General features: G+C 43.1%; 1 protein-coding gene across 2 annotated transcripts in view; it reads left to right on the top strand.

Annotated features, from left to right (window-relative positions):
* The window catches only part of MEGF6 (multiple EGF like domains 6), a 224,544-nt gene that overhangs the window by 176,961 nt on the left and 30,288 nt on the right, over window positions 1–17,295 (top strand). For both annotated transcript variants that reach the window (XM_075839401.1, XM_075839402.1), the window contains 8 exons: window positions 8,273–8,398; window positions 9,260–9,382; window positions 10,497–10,619; window positions 11,426–11,563; window positions 13,557–13,679; window positions 13,860–13,982; window positions 14,346–14,495; window positions 15,563–15,694. In XM_075839401.1, the coding sequence (XP_075695516.1) occupies window positions 8,273–8,398; window positions 9,260–9,382; window positions 10,497–10,619; window positions 11,426–11,563; window positions 13,557–13,679; window positions 13,860–13,982; window positions 14,346–14,495; window positions 15,563–15,694 (1,038 nt within the window). The remainder of the gene's footprint in view (window positions 1–8,272; window positions 8,399–9,259; window positions 9,383–10,496; window positions 10,620–11,425; window positions 11,564–13,556; window positions 13,680–13,859; window positions 13,983–14,345; window positions 14,496–15,562; window positions 15,695–17,295) is intronic.

The raw sequence follows: 17,295 nt of genomic DNA, 5'->3' as shown, positions 1-17,295 counted from the left end.
TTCATCCAACCAATGAAAACATCTGCATGGAGTTTGTATTTTCTCCCTGTATTTGCGTGGGTTGTTTCGCACACTCCAAAAACAACCTGAGAAGTTAATGGAGTTGTCCAGGATTAGAAAAATATGGATGCTTTCTTTCAGGAACAGTGCCACACTTGTCAATGGGTTGTGTGTGTTACTGCAGCTCCGCTTCATTATAGTGAATACGGCTGAGTTGCCGTACCACACACAACCCATGGACATGAGTGGCGCTGTTTTTGTAAGAAAGCAGACACTTTATTTGATAATGCTGGACATCCCTTTTAATTGGCTTTCTATGAAATTGTGTTCATGCCTCTGTATCTTTGTACAGCGCTGCAGAATATGTTGCTGCTATACAAGCAACAGAAATAAATAAACCTTGAGCCGCAGTGCTCCAATATATTGGGCGGTGATGACTACAGTATTCGCTCGGCTGTTCTCTCCATTCATTCTCGGCACGAATGCGACAGTCGGTGGCTGCCTCTTCAGACTGAGCGGAGGTCAGGGATCCCTGTTCTTCCGATAGCCCGATAGTGTTCAAGTACAAACACCTACACACAGAACACCTACACACAGAACACCTACACACAGAACACCTACACACAGAACACCTACACACAGAACACCTACACACAGAACACCTACACACAGAACACCTACACACAGCACACCTACACACAGCACACCTACACACAGCACACCTACACACAGCACACCTACACACAGTACACATACACATATACACACGTGCTCACACGCTTCCAGTCCTGTGCCGATTCCTACTTTGGGACAGACAGTTCAGCAATGGAGGGTGCCCAGGACATGAACCAGGAATAGAAGGCCATTTTTTGTCTTTCCAGGGGTCCCCCCTCCATAGAATACATCCCCCTCTCCACATGATGATAATGAGGTTTAATTATTTTAATACCCCAAGTCCTAAAACTTGTCTCCACCGTCCTCAATGGAGAGGGAAAACTGGCAAAATGCTCGCCCCTTTACAATCTAGTGACCAGACGAATCACGAGTGGACCAAAAACTAAAAGGGAGTAAATCAGCACAGGTCCCGAAAAATGCGATGATGTCACGCCGGTTTATATCGGACCAACCACATCCCATGTAATGCAATCTCCTCACCATCGGTCGGATAACCGTACAGCCAAAAATTGTCAAAATTGGGGATTTCGTTTATTTGTCAAACATCAAGCAAAAAAAGTCAACGTTTCGACCAATTATGTGTAGGGTCTTTCTCGATCTTTCTGAATCATGAGTGAAGTCCTACGGCCGAAATTTGCATCCGCTCTTTGTAATATTTAGAAAGGAGGACAATACTGCACATTAATGACATTAATTGAGAGTTTCTCGTGAAGTGGCGCTCTGCCGCCTCCCCCCTCATTCATAAAATTGATAAACTACGATGAAGCGGCGTGGACGTGTTTCAGGGAGGGAGTTTTGTAATTAAATGAGATATGCGGACAATGGCTGTGATAGGTGTCTCGGTTTAGGGCTCTGCTGACACGTTTTGCAATTTCTGTATTTAGTCTCCGAGTGTTTATCATGGACAGGAAGTAAATAATAGAACGGCGCCAATAAATACATCGGGTTTCGCTGAGTCTTCAAATATCTAAACAAGTCACGATATTTGGCTGCTTTCCATACGGCACACTTGAAAAAAAAAAAAAAGAAGTGCTGGTGGCAGTAAAGATTTTCTCTACCAGTCAGGGCTCGGTCAAGGTCTGTGGAGGTCCCTGGTGGTCTAGGGTGATGAAGAGGTTGATATTGATATCCATTATCCATGGTGGTCTAGGGTGGCAATGGGTTAATACCTACAATTCATAGAGGTTTATGATGTGAAGGGGTTAATGTGTTGGTCTAGGGCAGGAGAGTGTCCCCATTATGTTCTTTATTTAATCTGTATTCACCTCTAGACCACCGTGAACATTATCATTATTAACCCTTAGGCCACCAAACCAGAGGAGTTGGCCGCTAGCTGCTGGACTGATTAAGAATTGCTGTATCAAGGTGGCCGGCAGTCTGGAAAAGTTGTTTTAAATACGTGCATCAAAATTGCGCAATTTTGCAAGGACTTCAGGAAAAAGTAGTAGCTATTAAGTTGTGAGGAGACAATCCGCATAAATTTGCAATTCTACATCTGCTCATAGCAGACATAAAAAGATTTTTTGACTGTCCGAGATTTTAAAACGTGCCAAATTTATTATGAGATGTGTAGATCTAATTAAATTTGGTGCAAATCTTGCCAAATATCCTCTCCTATTTCTTTTGTGTAAAATAAGTAATAATTACTGGAGGCAAATGTGGGTAAATCAATGCGACTTCTACACTTCATCGTGCCGGCGTTTGCAGTTGACTGGTTTTAGCAAGATCCAATAGACTAACATGGGGAACTCCCGTAAAAACTCTTCTTCTGGGGACCCCTGATCAGATTTCAAGGAACATCAGGGTAGTAATGAATGATTATTGGACCCTGCTGTTTGCTAAGCTGGGGGCCAATATGTTTGAGCTTTTGCACTAAAATACAGGTGACGCATGTCACCTCTGGACACCGGCATGTGTCCCCCACATTCAGTGTCGGAAAGTGTGGGCTCCAGGCATTGCTGGGGGCAGCAAAGATTCTCCCTGCCACCCAGGACTTGATCAAGAATTGTGGATGCCCCTGGTGGTCTAGAGTAATAAAGAGGTTAATATTGATATCCCTGGTGGTCTAGGCTCACCATAGATCAATATATAATATCCCTGGTGGTCTAGGGTGATGAAGAGGTTAATATTATTATCTATTATCCATGGTTATCTATGGATTAATATTTAATATCCCTGGTGGTCTAGGGTGGATATGGATTAATATCTAATATCCCTGGTGGTCTAGGGTGATGAAGAGGTTAATATTATTATCCATTATCCGTGGTTGTTTATGGATTAATGTACAGTATAATATCCCTCGTGGTCTAAGCTCACCATAGGTTAATATTTAATATCCCTAGTGGTCTAGGGTGGATATGGATTAATATCTAATATCAATGGTGGTGTAGGGTCACCATGGGTTAATATTTAATTTTCCAGGTGGTCTAGGGTGATGAAGAGGTTAATATTGATATCCATTAGCCATGGTGGACTTGGGTGGTTGTGGATTAATATCTAATATCCCTGGTGGTCTAGGGTGGTTTACTTAATATTCTTGGTAGTTTATTATAGTGAAGGGGTTAATATTGATCTCCATTCTCCCAAATATCCTTGTGCTGCTGAAACAATATCTTGGCGGAGGAATCCAGCAGGGGACAAGATGTCTACTTGTCGGAGTTGTTCTTTAAATACATTTTGGCAGACATAGATTTAGTATTTTTTTTATACTTCTGGCAGCTCCGTCTACGACCAGATAATACAAGCCGGTCCGAGAAACAACCCAAAGTGAATCCCGTCCCAAACACAAGATTAAATAGAGAAAACAGCTGCAGCTTGTACACAATTGTTCCATTCATTGTAGATATATCATCTGCACAAGGTCACAAACCACATTAGCGAAAGGAATTATAGCGCAGAATCGGTGCTAGATAGAACAATTTACTGTTTTTATCATTGACCTGCAGATCAATGATTTACACTTAGGTAGGATTGGAGCTGGCGCCACCATCTGGCAGGTTACTGAATTACAATGACTGTGGATATGGTAGGGCAAGATAGAGCCTTGTACCATGCATCATATCCAATAGAAAATTGCACTATGGATGGATCCATAGATGGTGGATTGTATTGGATGGGACTCTTTTAGCTCCAAGATCTCTGTCCTATGCTGTTGGGCACTCTGTTGACCTCAATGGAGGAGCACCTTATGTTGGTTTGCTTTTGGGACCCCCTCCCTGCCAAGGATAATGGTGGTTGTAGTTTGACCCCAGCTGGACGTTGATTGTCCCTTACTAATGTCTTACACTAATCCTTGCCATAGTCTCTGCTTTAACTCTTACTCACTGAAGTCCCAGCTGTTTTCAGCGAATACGAGAAACGCGCGTGCCTTTTACTAGGATAAAATAAACAATTGAGAACGACTCCAGTTTACTCCTAGAATTTGCTAACAGTCTCATGATGTCGAATGCGAGACAGAAGAGGTATTATTGGGTGAGAGGGCCGGAGGCCAGCACGAGTTTATTTAGTTGAGTGATTTTCCCAAAATCGGCTTCTGGTTCTTATTAGCTGTTCTGGATTGGAATGCATTTGTTTAATATTAATACATAATAAGTCAGTTTGTGACTTAGCCGGATTGTTGTGTGGCAGATGATAATAGTAGTGGACGGTGTGGACGGTGGCCTGATTTTAATCATTTTGTAGTAGAACAGAAGGAACTACTGAGGAACATTGCTTTAGATAAATATGGTAATGGTAGAGCCACCACAGGGGTTGTCACTCAGCTTTGCTGGGCTCCTGAATGGTAAATGGGTCTAATGCAGGAGTAAGGGCTATAGAGAGTCATTGGAGCTCCAACCATAAAAATTCACCCATCAGGCTATGGAGACACATGCATCGTCCAAGGGATATCAGATTCTATTGGTGTTCATAGGTAAAGATATTTATACAATTAGGAAGTCAACCTAGACCAATGAGCAATGCCGGTTGCTGTTGGAAACAGTCAGCAAGTTTGTTGTCAAGTAATTAGTGTAGCTAAACTTCTATAATGCAGGAGGGTAGTTATTTTTTCATATAACAAATGTCTGTACAGGGTCTGGTGTAAAGATAAAAAATTTGTTAGAATCACCAGAGTAAGATAGGTGCAAACATTGAGACAGAAGGGAATGATAATTCAGCTCTGAAGGCTGCAGCTCTGGAGTATAATACAGGATGCAACTCAGGATCAGTACAGGATAAGTAATGTAATGTATATACACAGTGACTCCACCAGCAGAATAGTGAGTGCAGCTCTGGAGTATAATACAGAATGTAACTCAGGATCAGTAAAGGATAAGTAGTGTAATGTATGTACACAGTGACTCCATCAGCAGAATAGTGAGTGCAGCTCTGGAGTATAATGCAGGATGTTACTCATGATCAGTACAGGATAAGTAATGTAATGTATGTACACAGTGACTCTACCAGCAGAATAGTGAGTGCAGCTCTGGAGTATAATACAGGATATAACTCAGGATCAGTAAAGGATAAGTAATGTAATGTATGTACACAGTTACTCCACCAGCAAAATAGTGGGTGCAGCTCTGGAGTATAATACAGGATGCAACTCAGGATCGGTACAGGATAAGTAATGTAATGTATGTACACAGTGACTCTACCAGCACAATAGTGAGTGCAGCTCTGGAGTATAATACAGGATATAACTCAGGATCAGTAAAGGATAAGTAATGTAATGTATGTACACAGTGACTCCACCAGCAGATTAGTGAGTGCAGCTCTGGAGTATAATACAGGATGTAACTCAGGATCAGTACAGGATAAGTAATGTAATGTATGTACACAGTGACTCCACCAGCAGAATAGTGAGTGCAGCTCTGGAGTATAATACAGGATGTTACTCAGGATCAGTACAGGATAAGTAATGTAATGTATGTAGACAGTGACTCCACCAGCAGAATAGTGAGTGCAGCTCTGGAGTATAATACAGGATGTAACTCAGGATCAGTACAGGATAAGTAATGTAATGTATGTACACAGTGACTCCACCAGCAGATTAGTGAGTGCAGCTCTGGAGTATAATACAGGATGTAACTCAGGATCAGTACAGGATAAGTAATGTAATGTATGTACACAGTGACTCCACCAGCAGAATAGTGAGTGCAGCTCTGGAGTATAATACAGGATGTTACTCAGGATCAGTACAGGATAAGTAATGTAATGTATGTAGACAGTGACTCCACCAGCAGAATAGTGAGTGCAGCTCTGGAGTATAATACAGGATGTAACTCAGGATCAGTGCAGGATAAGTAATGTAGGTACACAGTGACTCCACCAGCAGAATAGTGATAAGTAATATATGTTTGTAAGCTGTAATGGTGTTCAAAAGGGGAAATATAAATACAATAACTAAAAAAAAAGAGGCAAATATCGGGGGGCTGCATTGCATGACCTGTCTTATTCCCAATATATAGAATGTGCTTAGGTTTAAAGGGTTTTTTCATCTTATTTAAATCAAGCTAAGTCTCTGTAAAATTAAATATTCTGCAAATTTCTAATAGCCGTAGGCTTCGTTCACATATGCGCTAGGGTCCTGTTCTGGCGTTCTGTCTCAGCTTTCCGTCGGAACTGGACCCTGACTGAAACAAACGGAATGCAAAGGTGTCCGTTTCCATCATCATTGATTTCAATGGTGACGGATCCGGTGACAATGGTTTTTCCGTTTGTCTCAGTTGTGCAAGGGTTCCCTAGTTTTGCCTGAATCAATAGCGTAGTCGACTTTGGTTTCCGTTTGTGTCAGTCAGGGTCCCGTTCTGATGTAAAGCTCAGACGGAACGGGATCCTGGCGCATATGTGAACGAAGAGTGTTTAAATTTCTCACTATTTTCAAAACCTCCACTTTCTGTCAGTCATAACAACATTCTTGTTAACATTCAGGGGATGTTCCGGAGCTTGCTACAGTTGTATCTAGTCTAGACAATCCTCTGTGAGCAGAAAAGCCTGGACTCCAGACTGATACGTTGCACTGATACATTGTAACAAACTATCAGCTGCTGAAGTTTTGACCTCACAGAGGAGTGTCTAATAGACTGAATAGAATTATAGCAAACCCTGTACAGGTTCTCATCCTCTGGATGTAAACAGGAATGTTTTCATTCACTGAGAGCAAGCAGAGATCTTCAGAATGGTGAGACTTTTGTCAGCTTTTAATAGGCTCATCCTTGGCAGTAAAGGAATAAATCAGAGACGGTTTTTAAGAATTTCTCATCCCGCTGGTTTTATGGCAGCACAGAACGGCGCTCCCTGACGGGTTATGGATTTGTTATCGATAAAACTAACATTTATATTCTTAATCGCCCCAGCAATATCCGCAGCCGCGCCGGTGCAACGCTCTGCAGGAACCGCAACAAGTTCTTGTTTATCCAGTGAATGTGGATTATAATAAAACACTGGGATCTATTCATCGGGGTCTTACGTGTCTTCATTGTGCCACGTTCTGTCACGGCATGAGTTGGCACCACGGGTGCAGTAAATATACAGATTATTCTTCGCAGAACCCTTCACAATCACATGTTCTAATCCTTGCCAGGGCAACGCAGTGCATGTGGAGGCAAATGATGCCTTTTTATGTCAACGGTCATGGGCATAACTAGAAAGTGCTGGGCTCCATAGCAAACTTTTAAATGCCCCCCATCAATGTAAAAATTAGGGTGAGGGCATACATGCCAGCGAGTAGCGGTAAAAAAACACAACTTCTATGAAAGTAAAACTCCCAGCATTGCCTGGCGAGTGGTCATCTTCAGACTACAATCGGAGTTGTAGTTTCATAGAACAGGTATCACAACCCTTGTGAAACTACAACTCCCAGCATGACTTGACAAATGATCAGAGCATGCAGGGGCAATGGTACTAGACATGCAGGCGGCAGGGGAGGCATCAAACCCCAGAGCAGGGTCCAAAATAAATTCAGAAATTTAATTAATATATGGAGTGCAATTCCTTTAATCCGGCATCTGGTAATCCGGAAATACTGATCATCCGGCAGGCATTTACTTCACAGAATTTACTGATATTTTCTTGAAATTTCCAAGACCAGAACCAGAATTTTTACTTTAAATAAACAAATTTTCTTTTGCCAATCAATTATCTTCTACCTCTGTTCATCCTGTTCCTCCTGGTTCATAAATATTTACATTTAGAACTAACAAATACTTTGACACTTACACTACATGGGTGACCGACAGAGGTGCATCTATAGCGAGTTCAGAGGTTGCGGTCACCTGGGCCTGAGGGGGGCCCCAAAAGAGCCCTATTTATATAAAGGACCCAGTACTATAAAGGACACGCGGCAGGTGGGGGGTCGGTTACAGACTTCGCATTGGGGCCCAGAAGCTTCGAGTTACTGATCGATCACTAATAGCAGCCATTAAATTGCCCCTTACTCCTCTTTCCCAGGATGCTGAATAGTCTATAAGGCTTCAGTCCCTACCCCTGACTTCTTCTCTGCCTGTGTAAGCGTCAGCTGCAGTTCTACTCGTGAACCAGGAAGATCAGGATGAATAGTGCTCTCGGTACCACCCATGATGTTTGTAACATGTTTTGTATACTTTCTTTTACATCTTAGCGCTGTACTCCTGCTCCTTGGGAAATGGCGGCTGCGAGCACGACTGCGTCCAGATCACTGTGGCTCATTCCCAGTGTCGCTGCCGACAAAATTACCAGCTGAAGGAAGACGGCAAACACTGCGAATGTAAGCGAGATGAATGATGTGTAATTAGATATTCATGATGTTTATTCCTGGGATTGGCAGGGACCGTCGCAGTCAGGCCGTCGCAGTGAGGTTGTCGGAGTCAGTCCATCGCAGTCAGTCCGTCGCAGTCAGGCCGTCACAGTCAGGCCGTCGCAGTCAGGCCGTCGCAGTCAGGCCGTCGCAGTCAGCCCGTCGCAGTCAGCCCGTCGCAGTCAGCCCGTCGCAGTCAGCCCGTCGCAGTCAGGCCGTCGCAGTCAGTACATCTGCTTATCATAGATGTTACACTAAGGGGACCTCACGCGTTTTACAATGGCCTGAATGTTTTTTGTTCTTTTTTATAATGTCTGTTCTTATTTGCTCTTATTTAAATAATCCCGGTATCCTGCTCTGATGCCAGGAGAAGTGGGCAGGGGATCGATTATTGGCAGATCACTTCTGCTGTACTACAGGTGAACTTTAAGGCACAGGTGATGAACAGAATTGTCTAATATGCGCGGAGTTGCACCGTCTTGACTATTTTGGCGCCATATTTAACTGGATGAGCAGAACAATTATTGTGATGCATTGAATTGTTGAGGGACACAGTAATGTAGGCCCTCCCCGTGGAGTGTTATTTTTGTTTTCTGAATTTCTTATGTTTTTTTTGCATCATTGGTAGGAAATGGGATTCCTCAGCAGGAGCTCCGGTCATTCTTCTTGTCCCTTTCCGTTTTTCATTGGTCGCACATTTCCCTCATTATCTCCTGTTACTTCTAATTACTCTGAACATTTCTTCTCTTTCCTCCGCAGAACAATGTGGAGTTCAGTAGTAGAAAGATTTGTGGAAAATTCCTCCTTAATTGGTTTAATGTGTTTCCACAGTGAGCAACCCGTGTTCAACCAGGAATGGCGGCTGCATGCACCAGTGTGCCAATGATGGAGGGCGGGGGAAATGCTCTTGCCACCCCGGGTACAGCCTGGCAGCCGATGGAAAGACCTGTGAAGGTGCAGTACACTGTGGACAGGACTCACTGAATCACTGAGGTTTCAATGTAAAACATCTGGATCCATCAAAACAAATGGACCGTGGGGCCTCAGAGCCGATGGGCCGTAAAACGTTTTCCATCTCTCGTGCGTTCAGCGCAGTAAAGTAAAATGGAATTACCTGAAGAGACGTGTAAGAGGCTTAAGACACATGAAGAAAAGCCTACAGCGCCTCCGCTCTTGTGTCCCTATGACAACACTTTCTGCATTCACACTATAGTGTTATCATAGGGACACAGTGTCTATCCAAATCAACATCCACATCAATGTCCACGTCATTACTGTCTTAACTAGTAGTAGTTATTGGTGCACTACTTTTACTGTAATTATTTATGCATGCTAGCAAAGATCAAATGGGCCTAGTTTTGGCCCCCAGGACAGAAGGGCGTTGTGTTTGTTTCCCCCTCTTTCCATGACCCTTGGGACACTTCCAATACCCAATGCAGTCCCTCTAGAGAGAGGAGTCCTGCACAGGTTCTCGTCACACAATAGTAAAGGATATAAAACCAACCGGGATGGGGCCCCGCTCCCTCCATGGGCCCCATATCAGCCACTCGTACATCCTTGACCCTTGGGACATTTCCCACCCACTAATGCAGTTCCTCTAGAGAGAGGAGTCCTGCACAGGTTCTCGCCACACAATAGTAAAGGATATGGGACCAATTGGGACGGGGGCCCTGCTCCCTCCAAGGGCCCCATAGCAGCCACTCGTACGCCCTTGACCCTTGGGACACTTCCCACCCACCAATGCAGTCCCTCTAGAGAGAGGAGTCCTGTACAGGTTCTCGCCACACAATAGTAAAGGATATAAAACCAACCGGGACGGGGCCCTGCTCCCAACAAGGGCCTCATAGCAGCCACTCGTATGCCCTCGTTGCATGGGATTGTATCAGTAGTAATGTATACGCAGCTCAGCTCATAGTATGAGGGGGACTCTGTAACCAGGTATTAATAAACTCGTTACAATGTATCATGAAGCGATGACTTTTTTTCTTGGCAGAATATTCCCTGCGCTTCAGCCCCTGGTTTTCACGTTTAATAATCTCCCTCCGATGTCCCTCGCTTCTCCTTACAGACATTAATGAATGCGTGACCGGCCCGGCCATGTGTGCGCACAGCTGTCTCAACACTCGAGGTTCGTTCCACTGCGGTTGCAGCCCTGGATATGAGTTAGGAGCTGATGGGAAGCAGTGCTACAGTAAGTGTTCCATGGGGGGGACGTTCCTGACATCTGCATAAAATCTGCTGCTTTGGCTGTGAAATATTTGGTGTTTGTTGCGGCCAGAAAAACACAATTACGGCATTTTTGGTTGGTTTGCAGCTTCACTTTCAGGCATATATATAGATTTAAAGGGGAACTCCACCTTTAAACACAACTTAAAACATCCCACCGTTTATATCTACAGATGGTTGAGTAACTTTGCTTTACTAATCTTGTAATCATTTTGAGTCATTTTATGTATTTTTTTATTCATTTAGAAATTTGCTGATTTTCCCCTCTTTAGTGCATTGTGGGAGCTCAGACGACACACAGTTAGATATCAGCTGTTAGGTCACATGTCTGACAGAGGGGTGGAGGTAAACTGTAGTCTGTTTCCCAGGGCAACCGGCAGAATTTTTAAATCAAATATGAATATGAAAGAAGAAAAAGACATGAAATGACAATAGAAAACCAGAGTAAGGCCTCTTTCAGATCGCCACTACGTTACCGCATTTTGTGTCGGTATTATGGTTGTGAATCACGGCCCGACTGCGGGTTATAATGACCTCTACTAACAACATTATAGTTCCCTATGATCCTGTAAGTTCACGTCATTAGACCCCCGGTTGGGCTGGAACTTGGAGTCGTAATTCAAACTCTAAAGTTTTGCCACATTACAGCCATCTGAATGAGGACTAAGTCTAGTTTCATACGTCCATGTTCGAGCCACAGGACCCCCCCCCCCCCCACGGTTCTACTACACATACTGAATAATGCTACTTTTTAATTCTTTTTGGTTTTAGGGATAGAAATGGAGATTATTAATTCTTGCGAGATCAACAATAGCGGCTGTTCCCACGAGTGTCGTCACAGCAACACAGGCCCCATGTGCGTCTGTCCACAGGGGTTAGATCTGGACTCTGATGGAAAGACGTGTGTGGGTAAGACGGGGTTTTGGCGTTTTCTATGTGAAATGTGGGAGGGAAATTGGAATTCCATGTCCCAACTTTTAGGAACAAAAATTATCCCTGATGTAGCATTTATAGGCATATTACTAATGCCATAGCAGCCATGATGACCTCTACGGGCTCCACCCCTGAGGAGCAAGACAGCCTGGATCTATTACTCGTAGGTGGTGCCAGAAAAAAAAAGCCTAAATGTGCTTGCAAATTTTGGCAAAGGATCATCAATAGATGGCTGATCACACCGTACAGACAGTTTTGGCTGACGACAGGCCCAAGAAATCCAACGTGCGTGACACATTTTTTTTATAAATTTTTTTTTTTTCCAAATAACATTTGGCCAAAATGGTCGACAATAATTAGTTTTTGACAACTTTCATCTAAGGTGTTTGCCGTTTTTACCGCTCCTCCTCCCTTAATTTCCGACGTTTAATTAGCTTGAGCTTTCTCCACGGCACTTGGATTCCTACATTGCAGCAACACCTGCCGTGGGCTGTCAGGACATGCTGGGAGTTGTAGTCTCCCAAAAGCTAAAGACCACAGGCTGAAGATCGCTGATCTATAATGAAGCCCCTCTACCCAGATAATGCCAAGCTGCAGGTTAGCGCAGATGCTGGCGCAGTGTATGGACTATTTTTCCTCTGGTTGAGAGTCCACAGGCGATTCTTTCTATAGAGATGGTTTATGTTGTGATATATCCAGGATCAAACGCTTACTGCAGCTTCACAATCCAGTCACGCACCAGCTGGACAGATACAGATATTGCCACCAGCTAAATTAAATTGTTTAACCAAGATTGTCCAACAGGAGGCCATGTGAGTCTACAAATCTGCGGAACAACCGGCCCCCGGGGACTTTACAGATGAGAAGATCCTGCTGCTCGTTCTTAAAGGGGGTGTTCTGGTTTTATATTAATGAAAAGTTATCATTTTATAGAAAACTGCAACTTTTTAATATAATTTGTGTTTCAATTTCTCACCATTTTCAAGATCTATGCTTGCTGTCAGTGAATGGGGCATTCTTGATCACATCTAAGACCTAATACTTCTGAGTTTTTTCACCACTGTATCGTTTACGCAATCCTGTGTAAGCTATGCGCATCAGCAGCCCAAATCTCTCTTCTGTACTGATGGTTTGCTACAATGTATCAGTTCATGTAAAATGTATCAGCCTGAAGTCTAGGCTCTTTAGTTCACAGAGGATTGTAGGTGCCATAAAAACCTTTTTACCAAGGCTTATTGATCTTCGGGGTGTGTGGCCCATGCCAGTATACAGGGTGCATCATTTGTTACTGCTTAAGGGGGTGCTGATATGCCCAAACCTATGGAAATGGGCACCTTAAAGGGGTTTGAACTTCTTAAAAGGCTGCTTTCTTCCAAAAACACTGCCACACATGTCACAGGTTGTGAGTGGCATTGCAGTTTAGCCCCATTCACTTCAATGGATCTGAACTGCAATACCACACACCACCTATGGACAAGTGTAGCGCTGTTTCTGGAAGATCACATCCATGTTTTTCTAATCCTGAACAATCCCTTTAAGGCAATGTTATTTGTCCACGGTATGATTGTATTTTATAATATACTATTAGCGGGGGAGGTCATCAAATGAAGTTGCTGCACCGGACTATCCAGCCTGCGGCCGACCGTGACAGGTAGTCTTCTAGGGACAGGATGAAGGCCATGTGCTGCTCTTCATATGTGATATCCTATGCCATGTAGTCGGCTAAAATATAAATATAATGTGATTGCCCACCCCCCAAAAAAGAAGCCTCAGGCTTTCTTAAAGGGCCAGTAAACATAAACCCTGCAGCTTATACAGATGCCGCATTATAAGGGGACCTGCTTATATCAGTACCATGTATGTATAGATGTGGGCCAGTTTATCACAATCCGCTTACATTATTATACTATAGGAAAATATGAATAATTCTGGTGCCGTCCCACTTATCAGTTATGATCTATCGCTACAGACACGGATGAGTGCAGCAACGGTGCGTCCTGCTGTCAGCAAGAGTGCTCCAACTATGTCGGGGGCTACGAGTGCGGCTGTTACTCTGGTTACCGGCTCAACAATAACGGCTGCGGATGTGATGGTAAATAGTTTATGGTCTTTTATAGGTGTCTATATAGGTGTCTGATATAGGTGTCTATAGTAGAGGTGGGGCCCATAGCAAAAATGTCACCACTTCTTGTGCCCAGTCACCCCCTTCCCCCTATTTTAGGAAGCTGGGAGTTACATTTCCTACCACTAATCCAACCTAATCTCCATTTAGATGTGAATGAATGTTTATTAAACAATGGAGGATGCCACCACGTCTGCGAAAATCTTCCTGGATCGTTCCATTGTACCTGCAATCCTGGATACAGACTGAACGCGGATGGAAAAGGATGCACTGGTAATACAGAAACACCTTGGACCATACCATTATAAATACACTATTCTTAGGTCTGCTCATTACCTTAAAGGCTATGTTAACCTTTGCCACCAATTATTTTGTTGTTCCAATGCATCTAAAATAAAAAATCAAACAACATTGTAAATCGCCTCGATTAAGAATCTCCTACCGTTTCGTGTATACATCTCCTTTACAGACCTATGTGTTTCCATGGTAACAGACTACAAACAAACCCTGTGTAGTCTGATCCTGCAGTTATACTCTCTTCAATCTGTCCTCTCCTTCTTGTTAATCTACCAAATACGGAATAGTTCATGTTGGCACCATAGTCGACTTCTTCCTAACCAACTCCTCTCTTCGCAGGCGAGCAAGAAACGGGTTCTAGGCAACTAGGGGTAGAAAACGCCCTTCCTCGGGTGACTTTATTACGGGACGAATTCTCCCAGATATTTGATGACGATTATGATGAAGAAGCAGAAGTGCGAGGAGAACACACACTGTCGGAGTCATTCGGTAACCAGGCACAACAACAATCATTTCCATACATCTATTAGCATTACACTAATCCCCCTCCCTTTATGAAATGACCCATGAAAACCTATCCACTTACTGGTTATTACTGGAATTAACTCCAGTTAGTTTATACCAGGGATTTTGTCTCATCGGGGGATTACTGTCTCATCTAATGGTAACGTTATCCCTCCTCACGTAGACTTGTTAGTACATATGGTTCTCATAATGCTGCAAAGTGATTAACTGAATATTCTTGATTTACTGGAGGTTAGGGGGGGGGGGGCAATTATACAACAAAGTAAAAGTTTGAAAAGAGCGGTTTTAATGGTAAGAAACAGAAAATATTAAAAAGTAAAAAATGTACAAAAACTTTTAAAGGGACACGATCACAAAAAAAATAAAAAAATATATATATATAAAATATTTATTTCCTGGAGACAGTCCTTAATGGAGCTGCTCCTCTTTCCCACTAGTACAGTCTGGAACTTGAGGTGGGCAGGGGCATCACTATCCCTCCCCAAATAACCTTACCTCCTCATAATAACTCTGCCCCTGCTTCTATGTTTGCTGTCTACACTCAATGCGTTGTCTAAGACCGTATACAATAGTCCTGTCATTTCTCTCCCTACTAGTGATAATGAATTTATAATCTTCAATTTCACTGTAGGCTGTAAAACGAGGTGCTTCTTTCTGGACCAGCTTCCTGTGTATCCTGTTTGGCCACTAGATGTCAGCACTTGTTATATTTCATTATTTGTTTTTGGATAAACATGACAAAATAATAAATAAATGCTGCCTAAAAGTAAAAGAAAAAAAATTACGTTTCACCCAAAAATATTAAAAAGATGTTGTTTTATGTTGTTAGTGTCTCTTTAAGCGGCACGGCCAGGCAGTAACAATCGATATATTTTGGGTGCCAGAAACTGGGGTACATTTACAAATGTCTGCCTTGAAGTTTTTTGATGAAATGATGAGAATTTTTCAGAATTTGTATTTTATATTGTCCGGTGGATATTTTCTACTATAATGTGTTACTATCTCATCTTTGCTTTGCTTGGCCCTTGCAGTGTGTTTTGATGGCACGTTTGGCTCAGACTGCACGCTAACCTGTGAGGACTGTCAGAATGGCGCTACCTGTACCGTAGAGGAGGACGGCTGTGCGTGCGCTGCTGGGTGGACTGGACTTATATGCAACCAGAGTAAGTTGAGAAGTATTAATCAGTAATAAGAAGCGTACAATTACTACTTCATAGTTCTGTTAAGGACATTGTGTGGACCCAAATCACCATCCACATCACCATTCACACCCTCACTGACCCTACATGCCCATAAGGGGTTTCCACCATAAATAATATTGAATAATTTTAGATTGGTGGTGGTCCGACTGCTTGAACCTCCACTAATCGAGTGTCCGCCGGTAAGTCCAATATGGTCGGCCACTAATGGCCCATGCATGTCTAAGGGAGATACTGAAAGTGCCTCGGAGTGTGGTGATGCTTGACAGTTATATTCCCACGACCCTACTACAGTCAAACATGTCAACCACTTGGAGTAGTGCACTCTATTTTTGTATTACTATGATATCCGCATGCTGCCCAACACTACCAAGGGTCCCATTTAAAGGGGGTTTCACTTAAATGCTGTTGAGCTGCAGTACCAGCCTGTGACCAAGAGTGGCGCTGTTTCAGAAAAAAAAGCAGGCGACCCTTTTAAAGTAAACTCTCGGGTGAAAGATTAATGGAATTTCTACTGACCTTTGGATAGAGTGTGGTTGTAATTGATATATTGCGAGGTAAAATGTGACCACAGGTTCTATCCTGAAGAAGCCAAGTCACTGGTAGATGGAAGGTTTGGTGTGAGGTCTGGATTGTATCAGTCCGTTGCTTCGGTTTGGCCATAGAGCCCTGTGAATCCAGTCCCGTCTTCTGATTGGTGTATTATAACCTTGGCGTTTCGGCGCTTTCCATGTTTATAAATAGGGGGGATAATATATCCTGTTCCTTGGATCGGCTTTCTGAACTGCAGATTATTTTTACATTTTAAGACCTTTGGTTCTTATTCAATGTAAATTTCCTCCCTGCCAAACACCAGAGACCTGGATTTCTGCCCTTGTCTTGGGGAACGTTGCGGTATTAAGGAATTATGCGAACGGTTCTCTCGCTCAGTACAAATATTTTATTTGTGGGGTTTTTTTTATGTTCAATATTTTTCTTAAAGGAGAAGTTCACCTTTAGCCAAACCCCCCGCATGGCCCTTGATCTACTACCAGGCCTTACGCAGTTAGGATCCTGCAGAATATTGCAATCTGGCAGTAAAAGACTTTTGCTTTGCTATATTTCCCTATGCAGGGTTGGAGGTACCTGTGTCTGGACGTATCTAAGGGAGATTGGGTAGTTAACTGTGTGATACAGCCGAGAGAAGTTTTGTGTGCTGCTTTGGATGTAACTAGAGTATAACAGACGATCAGTTCAGCTTAAGTAAGACAAAATATTTGCATAGTCCACTACTATTATATGTCGATAATATCTAGATGTAAAATGGCGTTCAGAAATCCTATATACTCCGTGCCGTTCACGTGTGTAGGAATACACACACTTAGAAATTTGCCGTCATCGCGTTACACGGATTGTTTTTCATCACACCAGACTAAGTGTTTGCTTTCTTTGGCTCTCGTCCCCGAACGCTGGGTGTCGTGTTTATAGGTCATTCGCTTAGTTTAAATAATTGGCGGAACAACTTTACAGTCAGTTTAGCATGAAGGAGTTTATGACATTTAAAGTGTTAACATCCCGGTCGTTTG

The sequence above is a fragment of the Rhinoderma darwinii genome, chromosome 10 (genome assembly GCF_050947455.1).
Source record: "Rhinoderma darwinii isolate aRhiDar2 chromosome 10, aRhiDar2.hap1, whole genome shotgun sequence".
NCBI classification, from domain to species: domain Eukaryota; kingdom Metazoa; phylum Chordata; class Amphibia; order Anura; family Rhinodermatidae; genus Rhinoderma; species Rhinoderma darwinii.
The sequence above is the reverse complement of the archived record's forward strand: the minus strand, read 5'-3'. Positions and strand labels throughout refer to the sequence as shown.